This window comes from Macaca fascicularis, chromosome 13 (assembly GCF_037993035.2).
Source record: "Macaca fascicularis isolate 582-1 chromosome 13, T2T-MFA8v1.1".
Taxonomy (NCBI): domain Eukaryota; kingdom Metazoa; phylum Chordata; class Mammalia; order Primates; family Cercopithecidae; genus Macaca; species Macaca fascicularis.
In genome coordinates, this window is record NC_088387.1 from 2324370 (window position 1) to 2346813 (window position 22444).

The window sequence follows — 22444 nt, forward strand, 5'->3', positions numbered from 1 at the left end:
AAATAGAATAGACAGAACACTGGTTTTGTATCAAAACTGGAGGCATCAGTAACTCCTGGTTTTTAATATACACAGATACAAGAACAGGAGTATGTTAGTGTTAACTGTACATATTTATACACATAAACACAAACATTTTCTTCCTTTTACTAAGAGAGTCTAGAGACAATGACACCTCACTAGTAATGACACCACCTGTGATGGTTAATACTGAGTGTCAACTTCATTAGACTGAAGGATATGATACAAAGTATTAATCCTGGGTGTGTTTGTGTGGGTGTTGCCAAAAAGAGATTAACATCTGAGTCAGTGGGCTGGGGAAGGCAGATCCCACCCTTAATCTGGTGGGCACAATCTAATCGGCTTCCAGCAAATATAAAGCAGGCAGGAAAACATGAAAAGAGACGGGCCTAGCTTCCAAGCCTGCGTCTGAGTTCTCCTGCGTGGATGGTTCTCGCCCTCGAACACTGGACTCCAAGTTCTTCAGTTTTGGGACTCAGACTGGTTCTCCTTGCTCCTCAGCTTGCAGACAGTCTATTGTGGGACCTTGTAATCGTGTAAATTAACACTTAATAAACTCCCCTTTATATATTTATCCTAATAGTTCTGTCCCTCTAAGAGAACCCTAATACATCACAGTAGTAATGAGTACGCATGGCACATAAAGATTAATTTTTCAATATTCTCTTCCACTAAAATGAAGCAGGGGTCTTTTGAGAAATAGGTTGTTCCAGGGCTGTGGCAGGAAAATTACAAAACAAGCCTGGAACCTCCTAACGTACCAGAAAGTAGGAAGTGCTCAATGATTGTTGGGGACATGTAAATGACACAGAATAGACCTAACTACGCACATGTGATTTTTTTTTTTTTACGACAGTGCAAACGATGGTGAAATACCTGGATAAAAATGAACCATGACCTCAATCTTAATTTCAGTCAGAATGTCAACTAAGAAACATAGAAAGTGTGATGGAATTTTTAAAAAACCCAGCCAGCGCAATAACTGCTCCAGGCAAGAATCATCAATAGATTCTAAAACTATTCAGAATTTCATGTAAAACATATTTCATGTAAAACACATTTGTATAGTCTCAAAGTACTCTGCAAGACACTTACGAATTATAAGAGAAAAATGGAACGAGACATCAAGCGCTTCCTGATAGGATGCACTGGGAGAGACACAAACTTCAGTAATATTCCGCCAAAAACGCAAATTCTGAATCAAATAATGAATAAATATCAGAAAACTCTAGCTGGGTTTATTTTATTTATTTATTTATTTATTTATTTATTTATTTATTTATTTAGAGACAGGAGTCTTGCTCTGTCTTGCCCAGGCCGGAGTGCAATGGTGAAATCTTGGCTCACTGCAACCTCCGCCTCCCGGGTTCAAGCAATTCTCCTGTCACAGCCTCCTGAGTAGCTGGGATTACAGGCGCACACCGCCATGCCCTGCTAATGTTTTGTATTTTAGTAGAGGTGGGGTTTCACTGTATTGCCCAGGCTGGTCTTGAACTCCTGAACTCAGGCAATCCACTGCCTCAGCTTCCCAAAGTGCTAGGATTACAGGCCATGAGCCACCGTGCCCGGGTCCATCTGGGTTATTCTATAAAATAAATGGCATCTACTCTTCAAAAATGTCAATTTCTAAGACAGTAAGAAAGACAAATTAATTGTTTGACATTAGAGACTAAAGAGAAGTGAAAATTAAATATGAGGGTCTGAACCCTGGACCCACATTTTTTTTTTTTTTTTTTTTTTTTGAGACGGAGTCTCGCTGTGTCTCCCAGGGTGGAGTGCAGTGGCGTGATCTCGGCTCACTGCAAGCTCCGCCTCCCGGGTTCACGCCATTCTCCCGCCTCAGCCTCCCAAGTAGCTGAGACTATAGGCGCCCGCCACCACGCCCGGCTAGTTTTTTGTATTTTTAGTAGAGACGGGGTTTCACCATATTAGCCAGGATAGTCTCGATCTCCTGACCTCGTGATCCACCCGCCTCGGCCTCCCAAAGTGCTGGGATTACAGGCTTGAGCCACCGCGCCCGGCCCCAAAATTTTTTAAAAATAAAAGACGTTAATAGGACAATTTACAAAATCCCAATGAGGACTCTAGATTAAACAGCAGTATGAGACAGTCTTAATTTCCTGAATTTCATGAGTGTATGATGATCTCTAAAACAATGTTCATAAGAAATATACACTGAAATATTTAGGGGTAAAATAGCATCATGTCTACAAATGATTTTCAAATGCTTCAGAAAAATTACAAATATATGCACATGTATGTATAAAAAGGTAGCTATGGGGAGGGAAGGAAAAGGAGAGAGTTAAAACAAGATTAGGAATGATAAAACAAATATGAAAAAACATTAACAAATGAGGAATTTGGGTCAAGAAGATATAAGAATTATTTGTACTATTTTTCCATCTTTTCTCTAAAATTATTTCAAAACAAAAGGTAAAATATTAAATACAAAGTTAAAATAAAGTTCTTGTAGACAAAATATGCTTGGGTCTTGCCTTTTAAATATAATCTGACAACTGGTGTTGAAATTATTCATTTACTATAGTTTCTGATATGTTTGAGTTTAAAGTCTACCATATTGCCATTTTTTCTATTTTTCCCATCTGCTTTTTATCTTGTTCTGTTTATGCCTTCTTTTAGATCAACTGAGTATTCATTTAGTATTTCATCTTCATGACTAGTTTATTGGCTATAGCTCTTGTTACTTTTTTAAAATGATTTTAATGTTTCCTGTGGAGCTTATTTCATATCATCACAGTTTTACTTCAAATAATATTATACTACTTTACATATCATGTAAGAACCTTATAACTCAATTCTTTCGTGCAACCTTTCTTTGTGCTATTATCACACACGTAATGTATACATGCTATCAACAATTATTTTTGTTTTTAAATTATTGTTTTTAAAATGTTAGAAATTAACATTTTCTTAACCAGAAAACATTTTTTATATTTTTCCACATATTTTTGCCTTTATTGATGGTCTTTGTTCTTCATAGGATCTGTGTTTTCATCTGAAATGGTTAACTATCTTTAGCCTTTAACATTTCTCAAAAGTGCCAGTCTACTGTAAATTTTCTCAGTTTTATCTGAAAATGTCTTCATTTTTTTGAAGGATATTCCTGCTGGATGTAGTGTTTTCGATTAGCAATTTTTCCTTTTGGTACTTTAAAAATGTTATTTCCTTGGTTTGGGGGTTGCATTTGTCCTTGATGAACGACCAGCAGTCATTCTTATCTTCTGAACTACTATATTTAGTTTTCTTCCCTGGCTGTTTCTCTATTTGTGACTGATTTTCAACAACTTGAATATTATCTGGCTTGGTGTGACTTTGTGTTACTTTTGCTTCAGGTTTATTAAAGTTCTTCGACAGCTACTCCCTCTCCCAATTCCTGGGAACTCACTCACACATGTGTTAGACTGCTTGCTACTCCTGTATCAGAGGTCACCAAGGATTTATTTGTTTTTTAGTTATTTTTCTCCCTGTGCTTCAGTTTAAATTACTGCTGTCACTGTCTTCAAACTCACTAAGCTTTTCTTTTGCAATGTCTAGGTTGTTCTCAATCCTATCCAGTGAAATACTCATTTCAGAAACAGTATTTTTCAACTCTAGAGGCTTCATTTTTTTTTTTTTATATTGTCCATTTTCCCTCATTATGTTCATGTCTTCCTTTAAATCGCTGAACACATAAAACTGATGTATTAAATTCTCTGTAGGGGAACAGGCATCACCTGGCTGCCGCCGGCCCTCCTCAAGATAAGCCTCTGTAGCACAAAGCCTGTAGAAAATGAGATCTGCCAATGTCCTCTGGATGTTAAACACATCCAAATAGCTCTGGAGGATATCGGAGACACCACTTCTGATGAGGTTATAAAGCATATGTGTTGATGAAATGACAAAATGCAATCTCAAAGAAAACAGTGCTTTTGAAGAGGGTCTTATAAACAGATGCTGTAAGCCTCTCAGGGTTTAGCTGTAGGGGTATTAAGACACCTAAGGTATATGTTAGTGGTCCATATGGTTATCAGTTTTTCATTATCATCAAAACGGTTTGCCAGGCCCAAGTCCGCAAGACCTTGATCCTAGACTTCTGAGCCTCGGAACCACGAGAAATAAACGTCTGTTGTTTAAGTCACTCAGTCTATGGTATTTTGTTATTGAATCCCGGGCTCACTAAGACATATGTTTTAGTGCTTAACCCAATCCCATACCCAATCTGCATACTAATTTCAATTAAATGTTTACCTAATTCATGATCCTGGTCACACACACACACAAAATGTAAAATGTGAAAGTTGTAAATTGTGTCTACAAATCTAATATTACTGCCTTCAGTAGGTGGGGAGCTCTTTCTCCCCTCCCTTATCTTGAATCTAGGACAACCTGGCCGGGCGCGGTGGCTCAAGCCTGTAATCCCAGCACTTTGGGAGGCCAAGACGGGCGGATCACGAGGTCAGGAGATCGAGACCATCCTGGCTAATACGGTGAAACCCCGTCTCTACTAAAAATACAAAAAACTAGCCGGGCGAGGTGGCGGGCGCCTGTGGTCCCAGCTACTCGGGAGGCTGAGGCAGGAGAATGGCGGGAACCCGGGAGGCGGAGCTTGCAGTGAGCTGAGGTCCGGCCACTGCACTCCAGCCCGGCGACAGAGCGAGACTCCGTCTCAAAAAAAAAAAAAAAAAAAAAAGAATCTAGGACAACCTAAGTGACTTGCTGACGAATAGCATACAGCAGCAGAAGTGATATTGTGGCTTCCAAGGGCAGATTAAGGTGATTCAGCTTTCACTAGCTTCCTCTGGGACATTCACTCTGGGAGTCCAGCCATCACACTGGGAGGAAGCCCAAACTAGCCCACGTGAAGGCCACACAGAGGCCAACATACAGGCATTCTAGTTGAGAGCTCAGCTGAGGTCCCAGCTAGCAAACTAGCATCAACACGTAATGAACATGCCTCCAGCTCTCAGCCATCAAGTCATTCCCAGCTCTGAAATCTCCCCAGCTGAGGCCCCAGATCGTGCAGAAGAGACAAGCTGTCTTTGCTGTCCCCTGCCTGAATTTCTGACAGTTTGAGAGCATCATAAAATGGTTATTTTATGCCAGTAAGCTTTAGACAGAGTAGACAAGTAGCACGAGATGAGAACATAATTATGTCCTGATGTCAATTCTTCACTATACTAGGAAAATACTTAAAGCCCAGATTTTCATCACGAATGAACATCCTCATCTTCATAAATGTAGTGCAGTCTAATTCCACAGCTAATTTCCTAATTGCTGGAAGAAAGCAGGAAGAGGCACAAGATAACATATATGTTTTTCTCACCATTCTTTTGGCTCTAGATGTGGTTGGACAGTTCTAGGGTTCTTAGATGGTCCAGCCAAGGAGGAATCAGACTAGACACGCAGTAGTTTGGACACAACCCAGGCCAGTGTTAAATATTTGGGCAGGAATCACAGATAGGGCAGGTCCCCATAGGACATATAACATTAGGGAGAATGACAGAACAATGGGGAAGAAGGGCCATGTTACTGCAGAGATGAAAGAGTGAAAAGAGAAAAAATAGTGAATACTGAAGAATTTTCATTATTTATGAGGTAAGAAGTTTTAACTGTCCTACTAATAGTCTGAATAGTTTATATTTCTCTCTCAAAACAAAATTCTTTGTTGATGCAGTCTGCATTTTGCTAGTCTGGAGACATTCATAGATGTACTTTAACACGAAGGCCTAGGAGGAACAAATGCTTCCCTGTTCCTGCTACCTCAGAATGGAAACTGCAGTGATGACAGCAAGAGTGGGGGCATCTTCTGTTGCCATAGCCACTTTGGTGGCTAAGTGTCTGATTTCAGTGGATATTAACAATTTTTAAAAATAAATCTGCTTTGCTGTCTTTTAAGGAATAAATATACGGACAGAATAAAACATACTTCTAAAAACACACACTGTAAAATAACTGGGTTCTTAAATCCACGATATGGGCTCCTTACCTGTAAGCCCTGTTGACACCACTGCCAGCCTTTCAATTGTTACTAAAGGACGCTCACTAGAACAGGTACTGGTGCCTGATCAGATGTTTCTGGCAAACAGGAAGAGCAACTACACCATCACACTGAACCTTGTAAGCTAACTTCCTTTACATCTATGGTCCCCCGGGGAGCAATCATTAAGAGCTGGGAGTGAACACAAAATAGCTGCTGGAGGGACTGTTTTATCCAAATCAAAGAAAGCTCTCACTCACCTTTAGGTACCAGAACAGACTTTCACCGGATATGGAAAGAGAATCAGCACAGTATGTCTCTTTACAGATGTGAGAAGGTACCAAAAGACCAAATAATTTGGGCGTGGGGAGGCAGGAAAAGTGTCTCCAAATTCACATGCATGTACCTATTTTCCTTAACACCTGAGGTAAAACCATCCCCTGTTATTATGGGGAAGCTGTATTTAAAAGTGGTCTCTCCAAGTCACAAGACTGGGTTTACGCAGGTCTGAGATCCTCCTCTGGGGACCTGCAGGCAGACCCCTGGTAACTGAGGGCAGCAATGGTCAGTACATCAAAAGCAGGGATAGCCACAAGAGAAGCCACTAAGGAGTTACACAGCTGAATCTCTCAAAAAGCAAGGGGAGTTTCAGCTCTGAGTAACAGCCCTCCGTACACGACAGGGGAAGCACACTACACAACTGCATGAAGTGCACATTCGAACTTAAACCTGGTTTCCCACACACTAAAATACTTAGAAATAATCATATAATGTGATTTACAATTTGCTATTCCTTCTTCACCAAAAAGAGCAAGGGGAAAGTGGAGGGGAGAACCACAGGAATCCCCCAGAAGGAACTGAAAGTATGTCAGTGATCTTACTAAATATACTTACCTTTTCTGCTGATATGAACTGAGTCCAAGTGTTGTCTCGGTCTGCAAAAGGAATAACATAATGATTAAAAAACTGAAGCCAAATATTTATACTACAGACATAGGGAATATCCAAAATATTCTATTTTAGTTCCAACATTCATTTTATACCCACTTGGATTTTAAGGTTAAACCTGGTCTCCAAATCACATACAATGACTGGATCAAATTGTAAACACACATGAAGTAACAGAAAGGAATGCGATGAATTTTTATACTGAAAGCAGTCCCTGTGATAATCACCTTGTGAGGCTGCGGTGCCTCGGACTGCTCCCTGCTCACTAACTGCGTGCCAGGTGCTGGTGGTAACGATTCCCACTGTCAAGGAACTCCAGGTACAGCGGGTGGTGTGTGTGAGGGAGACAGTCATTAAAAAATACATATTTATATACCGAAATAGGATTATCACAATATTGAAAAGGTGCTGTGAAGAGGAATACATAGTTGCCATACTTAAACACATCATGAGGGAAGGCCTGTCTGAAGAGATAATATTTACATAAAAACCTGAAGGATTAAAAAAAGGCAGTGTGGCAGCTGGATGGGCGGTGGTACAGAAAACAGCACACGTGAAGGCCTTCACAGAGAGCAGAGGTTGGTACGCTCAAGAAACAGGTGGCAGGTCTCTCTGCTGGAGCTGGGAGAGGAGGAGAAAATGAGGCTGCAGGCTAAGCAGAGGCCAGATAACGCTCTGCCTTACAAGGAAGTCATGGGAAGAAGTTCGGTCTACTTTAGGTTTTAAAGATAAGGAAGACAAGAAAAAGTAGGAAGTTGGAGGCAATAGCTGTATTTCAGGTGATGAAGAAAAAGTTCTTAATGATGTATGAGAAAATGCCAACACTATGAGGAATACCATCAGTGAACTTATCCCAAAAGGTTATCTGCTACATCAAAATGAGAACAAAACAGCATTATTTTTCCCAGTAATATATATTATTTTGTAAATGTTCTGGAGACTGTTTATGCAGAAAATGTGGCAGATGTAGAAAACTGTCCTAATTTTTTGAAGGTGCATACTAGGTAAAGTGTAAGGGTGTCTCTAATTTTCTTTGAAATGTCTTGGCAAAATAATTTGTGTGTGTGAGGGGGGCTGTATGGATAAAGCAAACACAGCAAAATGGTAGTAACTGTTGAGTCTGAGTGGTAAATGAGTTGGTATTGGTCGAGCTCTTCTATTTTCTGTAAAGAAAAATTTCATTTAACTTTTTATTATGAAAATTACATGTATTCCCCATGCAATGGGAGAAAATATTTATAAATCAAATATCTGATGAGATTAATATTTAGAATATATCAAGAACTCCTGCAACTCAGTAACAGAAAAACAATCAAACTAAAAGGTGGCCAAAGGACTCAAACATTTCTCTAAAGAAAATACACAAATGGCCAGTAGGCATTTAAAAAGATGCTCAACATCACTGACCATTAGGGAAATGCAAATCAAAACCACATTCATACCACTTCCTACCTGTTTGGATGACTGCTATTTAAATTTTTAAAAAGAAAATACGGATCTTTGGCAAGGATGTGGTGAAACTGGAACCTTTGTGCACTATTAGTGTGAATGTTAAAATGGTGTAGCCACTATGGAAAACAGTATTGTGGTTCCGAAAAAAAATTAAACATAGAATTACCATAAGACCAGCAATCCCACTTCTGTGTATATACCCAAAAGAACTGAAAACAGGGGCTCACCCACATTCACAGCAGTATTATTCACAACCGTTAAGGGGGAGGAGCAGCCCAAATGCCCAGTGACATGTGAACAGATTAACAAAATGTGATTTATACATACCAAGGAATACGATCCAGCCTTAAAAAGGAAGAAAATTCTGACACATGCTACAACAATGGGTGAACCTTCAAGACTAATGAAATAAGTCAGTTAAAAAAGACAAATACTGTATGATTCCACTTAGGAGGTACCTGGAGTCATCCAATTCATAGAGATAGAAAGTAGAATGGTGGCTGTTAGGGGATAAGGGAAGGGAGGAATGAGGAATGACTGTTTAGGTTTCAGTTTGGGAAAATAAATTTCTGGAGCTGGATGATGGTGATGGTTGCACAACAATGTGAATGTATGCAATGTCACTAAATTGTACACTTAAAAATAGTTAAAAAGGGCCAGGTGTGGTGGCTCATGCCTGTAATCCCATCACTTTGGGAGACTGAGGTGGGCGGATGACCTGAGTTCAGGAGTTTGAGACCAGCCTGACCAACATGGTGAAACCTCATCTCTACTAAAAAAAAAAAATACAAAAATTAGCTGGGCTTGGTGGCAAGCACCTGTAATCCCAGCTACTCAGGAGGCTGAGGCAGGAGAATTGTTTCAATCTGGGAGGCAGAGGTGGCCAAGATCGCGCCACTGCACTCCAGCCTGGGCGACAGAGTGAGACTCCCGTCTAAAACAAACAAAAAAAGGTTAAAGTGGCCATTTTTATATTATGTCTATTATGTCACATACACAAAAAAGCAGCAGTCATCAAGACAGTGTGGTACTAGTATAAAGATTGATCAACGGAACTGAACAAAGTCTAGAAACAGACACACACGTATACAGTCATTTGGTTTTCAACAAAGGGATCAGTGGATTCCGTGGAAAATACACATCTTTTCTAAAAATGGTACTGGAACAACCAGATGCTATGGTTTGAAAGCGTTCCTGCAAAATTAATGTGTTGGGAACTTAATCCCTGTGCCCTCAGGAATGGATTAATGTCAACTCTGCCTTCATCAATAGATTAGTCTATTCATTATTATTAACTACCTTTTAATCTATTAATGCTGCTACTGTGGGAATGATTTTGCTATAAAAGCAAGGTCTCTCTGGCTCCTTTGCGCTTGCCCTCTAGTCACGCGACGCCCCCCACCACGTTATAGCGCGCTGAGCAGGCCCTCTAGTCACACGACGCCCCCCGCCACATTACAGCGGGCTGAGCAGGCCCTCTAGTCACGAGACGCCCGCCACCTTACAGCGCGCTGAGAAGGCCCTCACCAGATGCCCGCACCATACTCTTGGACTTCCCAGCCTCCAAAACTGTGAGCTAACTAAACATTGTTTCTTTATACTTTACGCACTCTGTGGTATTCTGTTATAGCAACAGAAAACAGACTAAGACACCAAACAAACCTATGTTGGAGGAAAATGCTCTTTTATCCTTAACACCATGTACTCAAAATAATTTCAGAGAAATCACAGTTCTATGCATAAAAACTAAAATTACAAAGCATCAGCAAGAAAACACAGGAGACTATCTTTGTAACCTTGGAACAGAAAAGATTTCCTGAACAAAAAAATCACTATCAATAAAGGAAAAACTGATAGATCAAACTTCAACAAAATTAAAAACATATGCTCACCAAAATTACGCCATAATGAAAATAAAAAGGCAAATCACATACTGAGAAAATATTTGTAAATCATGTATCCGATGAAGGACTTATATGCTGAATATATAAAGAACTCATGAAACTGAGTAAGAAAAGAACCTAATATTTTAAAGTGTGGAATTATACAAATGTTAACTACACATGAAAAGATGCTCGGTATCAATTTTTAAGAAAAAGGAAATAAAAACTACAATGAGATACTACACACCTATTTTAATGTCCAAAATTAAAAAGAATGCCCACGTAAAATGTGGTGAGGACGCCCAGCAACTGGAACTGGCACATATTGCTGGTGGGAATGTAAAACAGACCAACCACTTTAGAAAAAGCTTGGTAGTTTCTTTTTAAACATTTTTTTTTATTATACTTTAAATTCTAGGATACATGTGCAGAACACGCAGGTTTGTTACACAGGCATACACATGCCATGGTGGTTTGCTGCACCCATCAACCTGTCATCTACATTAGATATTTCTCCTGTTATCCCCCCCCTACCCCCCCCCACCCCCCAGACAGGCCCTAGTGTGTGATGTTCCCCTCCCTATGTCCATGTGTTCTCATTGTTCAATTCTCACTTATGACTGAGAACATGTGGTGTTTGGTTTTCTGTTCTTGTGTTAGTTTGCTGAGAATGATGGTTTCCAGCTTCATCCATGTCCCTGTAAAGGACATGAACTCATCCCCTTTTTTTTAATGGCTGCATAGTATTCCATGTTGTATATGTGCCACATTTTTTTTTATCCAGTCTATCACTGATGGGCATTTGGGCTGGTTCCAAGTCTTTGTTATTGTGAATAGTGCTGCAATAAACATACGTGTACATGTCTTTATAGTAGAATGATTTATAATCCTTTGGGTATACACCCAGTAATGGGATGGCTGGGACAAATGGTATTTCTAGTCCTAGATCCTTGAGGAATCACCACACTGTCTTCCACAATGGTTGAACTAATTTACCCTCCCACCAACACCGTAAAAGCGTTCCTATTTCTCCACATCCTCTCCAGCATCTGTTGTTTCCTGACTTTTTAATGATCGCCATTCTAACTGGTGTGAGATGGTATCTCATTGTGGTTTTGATTTGCATTTCTCTAATGACCAGTGATGATGAGCTTTTTTTCTCATATTTGTTGGCTGCATAAATATCTTCCTTTGAAAAGTGTCTGTTCATGTCCTTTGCCCACTTTTTGACGGCGCTGTTTTTTCTTGTAAATTTGTTTAAGCTCCTTGTAGATTCTGGATAGCCCTTTGTCAGATGGAAAGATTGCAAAAATTTTCTCCCATTCTGTAGGCTGCCTGTTCACTCTGATGATAGTTTCTTTTGCTGAGCAGAAGCTCTTTAGTTTAATTAGATTCCATTTGTCAATTCTGGTTTTTGTTGCCACTGCTATTGGTGTTTTAGTCATGAAGTCTTTGGCCCATGCCTATGTCCTGAATAGTACTGCCTAGAAAGTTTTCTTCTAGGGTTTTTATGGTTTTAGGTCTTACGTTTAAGTCTTTAATCCATCTTGAGTTAATTTTTGTGTAAGGTGTAAGGAAGGGATCCAGTTTCAGTTTTCTACATGTGGCTAGCCAGTTTTCCCAGCACCATTTATTAAATAGGGAATCCTGTCCTCATTCCTATTTTTGTCGTGTTTGTCAAAGATCAGATGGTTGTAGATGTGTGGCATTATTTCTGAGGCCTCTGTTCTGTTCCGTTGGTCTACATACCTGTTTTGGTACCAGTACCATGCTGTTTTGGTTCCTGTAGCCTTGTAGTACAGTTTGAAGCCAATTTCTTACAAATTAAACATACACCTACCACATGACCAAATCACTCCATTCCTAGATATCTGCCCAAGAGAAACAAAAGCATTTGTCCATACAATGAACGGCATGTACATAAATGTTCGTAGCAGCTTTGTTATAGCTCAATATTGGAACAGCCCAAATTTCCACCAGCCCAAATTTCCATGTATCCAGGTGAACAGACACATGAGTTGTGTTATATCTGTACAATGGAATACTACTCAGCAATAAAAGGATAAGCTATTGATACACAAAACAACACAGATTAATCTCAAAATAATTATACTGAGTGGAAGAACCCAGACCCTTGAAAAAGTACATTCTCTATGACTCAATTTATATAAAGTGTTTTAAAATGTAAACTACCTGTTAGTGACAGAAAGCAGACTGGTGGTTGCCTCAAGATGAGGAGTGTAAAGGGATTACCAAGGGGTACAAGTAGACTTTTAAGTGTGATACGTATGTCCATTATCTTGATTGTAGTAATAATTTCACAGGTACATAAATATGCCAAACTTTTTAAATTACGTAAACACATGCAGTTTATTGTATGTTATTCATACATCAGTAATGATTGTGACAGAATTCTAGAGCATGAGAAGCTGTGGTCTCACATGAAGTCTACAGAAAAGGAACTCAGGAAGTGTATCACTCGTGCACTTTCTTGAGGAGAAAAAAATTATCATGAAGACAGAATCTGACCACTGAAATTACTCATACAAAGACTCACAAATGAGGAAGCTGTCTTATGAAAGATAAGCAGATACTCAGTGCAAAGGATCTATGGAAATAAGGTTAGAAAAGCAGAAAATAAATATTGTTTTTGAAGTATATGCCACAAAACAAAAATAATCATTTAACTGTAATAAGAATAAAAATCTCAGAACATGCCAACACACCCTTAAGTGTTATGAGAATAAGGAAGATCACAATAGACACTATTTTGTTTCTGAAGTCATTTAATAAAGGCTTAAACATATCTTAAAAGTGTACCTGAAAACTGAGCCCCATTATCAAGAGATTAAAAACAAAACCAAAACCAATATGAATGCATAAAAAGTGGATGGAAAAGATTAAACACATCGACAGTGAGATTAAATAAGATAAACTCAACTGTTTGTATAAAGACAAAAGGATTCCGTCAAACAACTGGAACCCAACTATAACGACTTAATACAAAATGCAGAAAAGTCAAAGATCAGAGAATGAGCAAAAATAAGCACTGAATAAGGATAAAAACAGGCAAATAAGGATTACAACATTAATTACAATGTAAAGATATGTAAAAACTGTTATAATTCAACAGTGAAAAGGAAAAAAGGAAATGGGAAAACCAATGTTGTGACTGAAATGTAAGCAAAGGGCAAGAAGACAATTCACTAAAGAAAAATAAATGGCCAATAACCACATAAAAAAGATGATCAACCTCATTAGACAGTAAAGCAATCTCTAGAGGACAGGGAAACGCCATAGTTTGCCATTTGACTGGCAGGGACCTTTGAACCTCATGAATTCATATCCAGAGATAAGGGTCTATTAAGAGTACTCAGAGCCCTCAAAAATGCCCATGCCATGCATTTTTTTAACCTTCTATCAAATATAAGACACTCCTACAATGTTTCAAAAGCAATTTCACTGAATTACAGAAACTTCTGTAATTCTCAACTAGCTGCAAATTCTCTTCACCACATCTCTTCAGAACTGACAAGACATAATGGGGGTGCTGTCTCACCTCAGGTGTTAAGGAAAATATGCACACGCATGTGAACTTGGAGAGACCTTTCGTACCTCCCCACTCCCAAATTCTTTGGTTCTTTGGTACCTTCCCACCCATGCTTCTGTCATACTTAAGGACTTTAGCTTCAACCTCGCTCCTCCACTAGGCTGTGGATTCCAGATAATCCAAGCACAGCTTTTCTCAGAACGCACTCCCAACTCCACATGGGGATATGCGAGAGGAAAATGGACTCTTCTTCCAATCAAACAGGCCAGTCTTGGCAAAAATATATGTGGTATGCTTTAAAATACTATTAGATTCTTTTATAAAACGAACACATCTGATAATTTTATCCCTGTAACTCAATGGTTCTCAACTGAGGGCAATTTTCTTTCCCTGGGGGCATTTGGCAACATCCAGAAGCATTTTTCTGTGTGTGGGTTTTTATTAACACCAAAAAAACATGCTGGACAAATTCTAGAAGAGTTAAAAAACTAAGAGGCATTTTTGTTTGTCACAAATCGTGGGGCCGCTAACATTAAGTGTGTAGAGTCCGGCCTGCTGCTAAACACCAGGTACTGCACAGGACACTCTTTCTTCTACCCTACAACCAATCATCTGGTCCAAAACGTAAAGAGGCCAAGACTGAACACTGTACTTTAACCTCAGTTTTACAGAGATAGCAATAATTTAGATGTTCATTTGTAGTAACATCTCCTCGCATTTTAATTCAAAGTGCCTTACTGTCTTAACAACTGTGTTTGTATTTCCAGTGGTCCTTGCAGCTCTTAACACACTGGAGATAAACACAGAATTCATTTTACAGATAAAGAAACTAAGCCTCTAAATGTTTTACATGAGTAAATGATAAGAGAATTCAAATCCTTCGATCTGGTCTAGTATTGCATTCATATGATAACATATCCTTCACAGAACTGAGTATGCCTAAAACCAACTTTTAGCTTACATGAGCTGAAAGTTGGCTATATTATTGCTAACAAATTTTAAGACGGCCATACTTGTATACTGCATTATTGTTAAACAGAAGACTTAATCTTGCTAGAAAAAAAAAATCAGCTAAATGAAATTCACTTCAGACTGAGGTACGTGGCAGTTGTGTACACGGCATGGATGCTTAGAGATAAGACAAGGTCTGCACACCCTAGAATTTAAGCTTCTTGATGGTACAGGCAGCACAAGCACACACACCCGGGGTACCAGAAGCCACAGCGGGCGCCACGTGAGTATTACTTACGTACAGGGCAGCTTTCCCCAGGGATATACCTGGGAGCCAGTTTCCTTGCAGGGGATGAGACAATGATGCTCTATCACCTTTAGAGATAAAATTACATACTTCCTCCAGGACTGGGTTGGGGGAAGGTAGAGGATGAGGTCTGCTTTTGATTATGAAGATCTCAACATGTAATCCTACTTCTCATCAACCCAGTCTCCCCCACAAAGTTCTCTGCAAATCATCTCATAGTGAAAATGGATGACATCTGTGAGGCAGTTTTAAGAATTCTTAACTCACAAAAGGGTCTTTCCTGACTTTCTAATTGTTTTGCTTCCTGTGCTTCTGTGTGTATTTTTAACATGAATTTTCACTGAGATAACTGTAGATTCACATGCAGTTGTAAGAAACAGTAAAAAGAGCTATACTTTAACTCAGTTTCCCCACTGTATCATTCTGCAAACACTGTGGCAAAATATCACAAGTAGCACAGCGACACTGGTATGATCCATTTGTTTGTTCAGAAGTTCTCAGTTTTGTATGTCCTCATTGGTGTTTATACATGTATTTAGTTCTACACAATTTTCTCCACTGTGTAAGTTCATGAACACCACAGTCAAGACACAGAACAGTGTCAGCACCCTGAGGATCCAGTATGTCACTTTTATAATCACACTCATCTTCCTCCTGTCCTCCCTCCAGCCCTGGCAACCATTACTCTATTATTCATGACTAAAACTTTTTCATTTTAAAAAGGTCATATAAATGAAATCATGCACATGTAACCTTTTGGAGTTGGCTTTTTTCACTCAGCCTAATTCTCTGGAGACTTATCCAGGTTGTGGTGTGATATCCACTTCACACTTATCCACTTCACTCCTTTTTATTGCTGAGTTGTATTCCATGGCATGGATGTATCGCTGTTCAACAGCACATCTTCTGAAACACATCCGGGTGGTTTCTCGTTTGGGGCTAGTATAAACAGAGCTGCTATGAACATTTATATGCAGGTTTTAGTGCAAATATAAATTTTCATTTCTCTGGGAGAACCCTCAAGAGTGCAATTAGTAGGTCAATTATAGTAACCGCATGTTTAGATTATATGAAACTGCCAAACTGTTTTTTCCAGAATAGCTGCATCACTCACATACCTACTAGCAATGCATGTGTGATCCAGTTTCTCCACATCCTTGCCAGTATTTGGTGGTGTCACTGTTTTGTGTTTTAATTTGCATTTCCTGGTGGCTAATGATGTTGAACAGGTTTTCATGTCCTTTTTACCATCTGTGTTTCCCCTGCAGGGAAATGTGTGTTCATGTCTTTTCCCCGTTTCCTTTATTTTTATACTACTGAGTTTCGACAGTTCTTTCTATATTCCAGAAACTAGGTCCATTGTCAGATATGTGACTTGCAAATATTTCCTCCTATTCTATATTTATTTTTACATCTTCACATGGTCTTCTGCAGAGAAAGGTTTCATTTGTTTGTTTTTGTGAGACCAGTCTTGCTCTGTTGCCCAGGCTGGAGTGCAGTGGTGTGATCAAGGCTCACTGCAGCCTTGATGTGCCAGGCTCAAACGATCCTCTGCTTCTGACTCCCGAGTAGCTGGGACTACAGGTGCACACCACCACACCCGGCCAATTTTTTATTATTTACTTACTTTTTATTTTACTAGAGACAAGGTCTCACGATGTTGCCTAAGCCAATCTTAATTAAACTCCTGGGCTCAAGGGTTCCTCTTCCCTTGGCCTCCCAAAGTGCTGGAATTATAGGCATGAGGTACTGCGTCTGGCCCAGAGCAAGTTTTAAAGTCATCGATCTTTCCTTTATGTATTGCACATCTGGTATTAATTCTCTGGTGTCAAGAACTCTTTGCCTAGCCCTGTAAGCTGAAGCTTTACTTCTACTTTTTTCTCCTTAAAGGTTTTATTATAGTTTTACATTTTACATTAAGTCCATGATCCATTTTGAGTTAGTTTTTGTTTAAGGTGTGAGGTCTTTGTATATTCAGACTTTCCATACCATTTTAGTATTTTGTGGTATTCTTTGTTCCTAGTTTTTAAGGCTATTTTATTTTATTTTGACATGGAATCTAGCTCTGTTGCCCAGGTTGGAATGCAGTGGTGCGATCTCAACTCACTGCAACCTCTGTCTCCCGAGATCAAGCAATTCTCCTGCCTCAGCCTCCGAAGTAGCTGGGACTACAGGCATGTGCCAACACGCCCAGCTAAATTTTTTAAATTTTTTGTAGAGCTGGAGTTTTACCATGTTTGTCAGGCTGGTCTTGGACTCCTGACCTCAAATGATCCTCCTGCCTCCGGCCTCCCAAAGTGCTGGGATTATAGGCGTGGCGCCCAGCCTTAAGGCTGTTTCTGAACCTGCTATTTATTCTTCTTTTGTACCACTTATTGTACTACAACAGAGGGCAGGAAATAGTAGTAAAGGGAGAATCAAAACAGGGATGAAGCAGGGAGCAGATATTTCTGAGAAGCCCAAAATTTAAAGTAGAAAATAAAAACCTGTGTTCAAACACCAGTTCTGCCCTCACTAGCCAAATACTCTTGGAGAAAGTCTGTAGAAAGCAGCATTCTGCCAGCTACAAAGAGCTGCAGAGCTGTTGGCCTCTGATGACGGCTTTCTAGTGTCCCACCCACTTCTCCCTTTAGCCACAGGTAATCGACTTGGCATGACACGAAGTGGCTCTTCTGAGCACAAAATTAGTTGCAATATTGTAAAACTGATTATGTAGAATGAGAAAATCTAGCTTTGTTTGCAGAGAGAAAAATAACTGGGGGGGAAAAAAAAAAGCACTACCTTGTAGTACATTTGGGTAGTGGGATACAAGGGTAACGACCCCTGCCCTATGCTATTGCAGAGGGGTTAAGAACTTAGGCTTTAGAGTCAAATGCTTGGTTTTCAATTCTAGCTTTATCACTTAATAATCATTTATTTGCTTAGTTTAAACTCTCTGCACTTTAATATGCTCACTTGTAAAATCATCATAGAATGAATACCATCTCACGTATTTAAGAATTTAGAATACCTGACACTTGTCAATACCCAATAAATATTACTTATATTTATTATTTTCACATTTTTCAAATTTCCTACAAGCGTATATATTTTTTATAATAGAAGTCCTTTAATTTGAAACAAAAGATGAGTACTTCCAGGTCTCCGTACAAGTCAAAAATCACAGTTCCTTCTCCGTTTCATTTTCTCCTAGGAGAACATTAAAGCCCATTCCCAAGACAATTTAGAAAAGAAGCTGGTAATCTATAGCCCATAAGCCAAATCCAGTCTTCTACTAGCTTCTGCAAATAAAGTTTTATGCCCATTTCTCACGTACTGTTATGGCAGCTTTCACACTACGATGACGGAAGTTGAATAGTTGTGATAGAGACCATTCGGGACACAAACCCTGAAGTAGTTAATATCTGGCCCTTTACCAAAAAAGTTTGCCAATATCTGGCTTAGATCAACAGAAATAATGCCACAATATCTTATTTCCCTACATTAAATCCCTACGTAAGAAAATCTGTGACCTAAAAATCTACGACAATCTGGCATACCGTCTCCGCATGAAAAACACAGACAATGGACAGTCCCACTAGTGAAATGCAGTACAATTCTGATGCTAACCACCTGCATTAGTCTGTTCTCACACTGCTAATAAAGACATACCCAAGACTGGGTAATTCATAAAAAGAGGTTTCACTGACTCACAGTTCTGCAGGGCTTGAGAGGCCTCAGAAAACTTACAACCATGGCAGAAGGGGAAGCAAACACGTTCTTCTTCACATGGCAGCAGCAAGAAGTGCTGAGCAAAGGGGGAAAAGCCTCTTATAAAACCACCAGATCTCGTGACAATTCACTATCATGAGAACAGCAGCATGGGAGTAACCGCCGCCATGATTCAGTGACCTCCCAGCGGGTTCCCTTCCACAGCATGTGGAGATTATGAGAATTACCAATTCAAGACAAGATTTGGGTGTGGACACAGCCAGACCATATCACCATCCAGACAGTGTCAGAATCTACAGGGTAAAGGGCACAGTCTCTAACAAGACAGCCCTCACTTCGGATACCAGTTACAAGTTTGGGGGTCCTCAGCCCACCGATACTTCTGACCAACCAGCTAAAAATCTAGGGGGTTCCCATGAACGCCAATCGGGCTTGATAATTTGCTACAATAACTCAGTAAAGCACTATGCTTACTTATTACAGTTTTATTCTAAAGGGGCATAGAGGAAAAGGTCTGAGATGAGGGTCCCCGTGAACACAGAACTTCTGTGTCCTCTTCTCCACGGATCAGGGCATATCAGTCTTTTGGCACACTGATGTGTTCACCAACCAGAAAGTTCCAGCAAGTTTCAGTACCCAGAGTTGATTCAATCATTGACCACCATGTGACCCAACTCACCTCCCAGCTTCCCTAGAGGAGGGTGGGTCGGCTCAAAGCCCAACCCTCTAATCACATGGTTGGTTTTTTCTTTTTTCTTTTTTTTTTTTCTTGGGACGGAATCTTGCTCTGTCACCGAGGCTGGAGTGCAGTGGCACGATCTCGGCTCACTACAACCTCCGCCTCCCAGGTTCAAGCAATTCTGTGTCAGCCTCCCGAGTAGCTGGAACTACAGGCGCATGCCACCATGCCTGGCTAATTTTGTATTTTCAGTAGAGGTGGGTTTTCACCATGTTGGTCAGGCTGGTCTCGTACTCCTGACCACAGGCGATCCACCCGCCTCAGCCTCCCAAAGTGCTGGGATTACAGGCGTGAGCAACTGGGCCCGGCCAACACTGTTCGTTTTTCTGATGACCAACCCTATCTTGAGTTTTCTCATTAGGTATAAACTCAGATGTGGTCCAAGGGACTCAGGAATAACAAAGACACTCTTATTATTAAGGAAATTCCAACATTTAGAGCATCTCCAGGACCAGAGACAAAGACCAGATTACTGCACAACTAGCCATAAAATCTTCTTGCTAAGAAAAAAAGAAATGAATTTAAACCTAATCCAGACTCTAGATTTAGCTAACAGTTTACAGAAAATTCATGTGGTAAGTGAATGTTAAATGACACCAAGAGGATGAAAATAGCCAAACGTAGAATGTAGGAAGTCCTATAGACAAATGAGCCAATTTCATTAACAACAAAAAGGTGAGTGGGGGGAACAGCATACAAGAGACTTAGGAGACATAGGACCCATGCAATGTGTAGACCTTGTCTCAATCTTGTTTTGGACAAACCAAATGCAAAAAGGCATTTCTGAAGCAGTGGAAGAAAACCGAACACAGACCAACCAGGTCCAATATGATATCAAGCATTCTGGTTATCTACTGCTGCATAATAAACCACTCGAAGGTTTAGCGGCTTAAAACAACAATTTATTCTCACTTAATGTCCCTTCTGTGTTGCAGTTACATGTGAATTCAGGCAGCATTTATCTGAAAGTTCAGATGTGCTGGTTGTCTAAGATGGCTCATTCACAGGATGGGAAAGTGATGCTGGCTGTCAGCTGGGAGCTCAGCTGGGACTGTGATCAGAAGACTACATGTGGCCTCTCCTTGTGGCTTACCTTTCTCACATCATGGCGATTCACTTCCCAAAGGAAATGTTCCAAAACGGACAGACCCAGGTAGAAGTTGTCAAACTTCATATGATTTAGCCTTAGCGGTACCAAAATGTTCTGCCACACTGAATTAAGTCAAAATACTATTATTATTATTCTACAGAGTATGCATTCATTTAGTTATCCACACACTTAAACATTTTTAATGTTCTTTATTCCTTTGCATTTCTGAGCTTCTAAAATCATTTACCTTCAGCCTAAAGACTGTATTATTTCCTTTGGCATAAATTTTCTGGTGACAAATTCTCTCCATTCTTATCTATTTTAAAATGTCTTTATTTCACTTTCATTTATAAAGGATATTTTCACTGGGTATAGAATTCTAGTTTGGTAAATTTTGTCAGTAAACTTATTATATATTATTTTTGTCTCTCATTGGTTCAGTTTATAAGTCAGCTGTCAGGCTAATTCTACCTTCTTTGAAGGTCTCTTTTTTTTTTCTCTTATTTGCTTTTAGAATGTATTTCTTTGGCTTTGATTTTCTTTTCTTTCCTTTTTTTTTTTTTTTCTTTTGAGATGGAGTTTCACCTTTGTTGCCCAGGCCAGAGTGCAATGGCACAATCTCGGCTCACTGCAACCTCCGTCTCCTGGGTTTAAGCGATACTCCTGCCTTAGCCTCCTGAGTAGCTGGGATTACAGGTATGTGCCACCATGCCTGGCTACTTTTTTATTTTTAGTAGAGACAGGGTTTCACCATGTTGGTCAGGCTTGTCTCGAACTCCTGACCTCAAGTGATCCACCCGCCTCAACTTCCTAAATTACTGGGATTATAGGTGTGAACACTGTGCCCAACCTGGCTTTGATTTTCAATACTTTTTCTATGAACTGCTCAGATCTCCCTACAAGGAAGAACTTGCCATTCAGTTATGAAAAACACTGCTGGCTGCCAGCCTCCACCTATAGCCTTTGGGATCAACGGTGGCATTTGAGGTAAGGCCAAGTTCTTCTTGGGCTCCTCCCAGACAATGAATGAGCACAGCAGGTGTACCAGGGGCCTGGCCAACTCTACCCAGTGCAGGATGCTTCCAACAGGCAGTCTTTGCTCCAGAGCTCCCCACTGGGTTGGCCGAGATTCTGCACCACAGTCTGAGACTCTCCTGGCCCAATCCTGCTTTCTCCAGCTTATTTTTCACAGGCAGTAGCCCTCAAGCTCTTGCACTCCTAACTCTGTCTAAGGATCTTGTTGAGAACTCAAACTGACATGTGATAAAGGCTATCTTGGGTGGGGGCAGCAAAGGGGGTAGTGAAGAAAAAATCATATTTAACCGTGAAATATTGAAGGCTGTATTTCTGAGATGAGGAAAGTGTCAAAGAGGACTACTAAATACCACTGTATTAACATCATACTGGCTGTAGCTAGCAAAGTTAAGGTATAAAAAGAAAGGGTAGAATGTGTGATAGTTGATTTTGGGTGTCAAACTGAAGAAATGTCATCAAGCTCAGATTATGATAGTTTATGGAGGTTGTTCAAAAGCATCTAGAGCTAAGTTATTAGAATCAATAAGTAATTTAGCAAGTTTTCAGGATACACAGTAAATATATTAAGAGCAACCACATTTCCACATTTTATGTTGAACTATATGAAATTGCCACTTTTATAGATCAATAAAGGTCGGGCACCAGCAATATGCTTCAACCTAACAACCACAAAAAGCGAACATTTTGAAAAGATGTCACTTACAACAGTATTAAAAATACCAAAGACCCAGAAATAAATCTATCGAAAGACGTTCAAGATCTTTATGCAGAATATAAAAT

At 39.8% G+C, this 22444-nt stretch overlaps 1 protein-coding gene and 1 non-coding gene across 6 annotated transcripts in view; both read right to left on the reverse strand.

The window, feature by feature from the left end:
- Window positions 1-22444, reverse strand: part of TMEM131 (transmembrane protein 131) — a 257449-nt gene that overhangs the window by 157079 nt on the left and 77926 nt on the right. For all 5 annotated transcript variants that reach the window (XM_005575032.5, XM_005575031.4, XM_065526617.2 and 2 more), the window contains one exon: window positions 6893-6933. In XM_005575032.5, the coding sequence (XP_005575089.3) occupies window positions 6893-6933 (41 nt within the window). The remainder of the gene's footprint in view (window positions 1-6892; window positions 6934-22444) is intronic.
- Window positions 14262-14322, reverse strand: LOC123568492 (U7 small nuclear RNA). The gene has a single exon (XR_006691867.1). It is a non-coding gene; the product is annotated as a U7 small nuclear RNA (small nuclear RNA).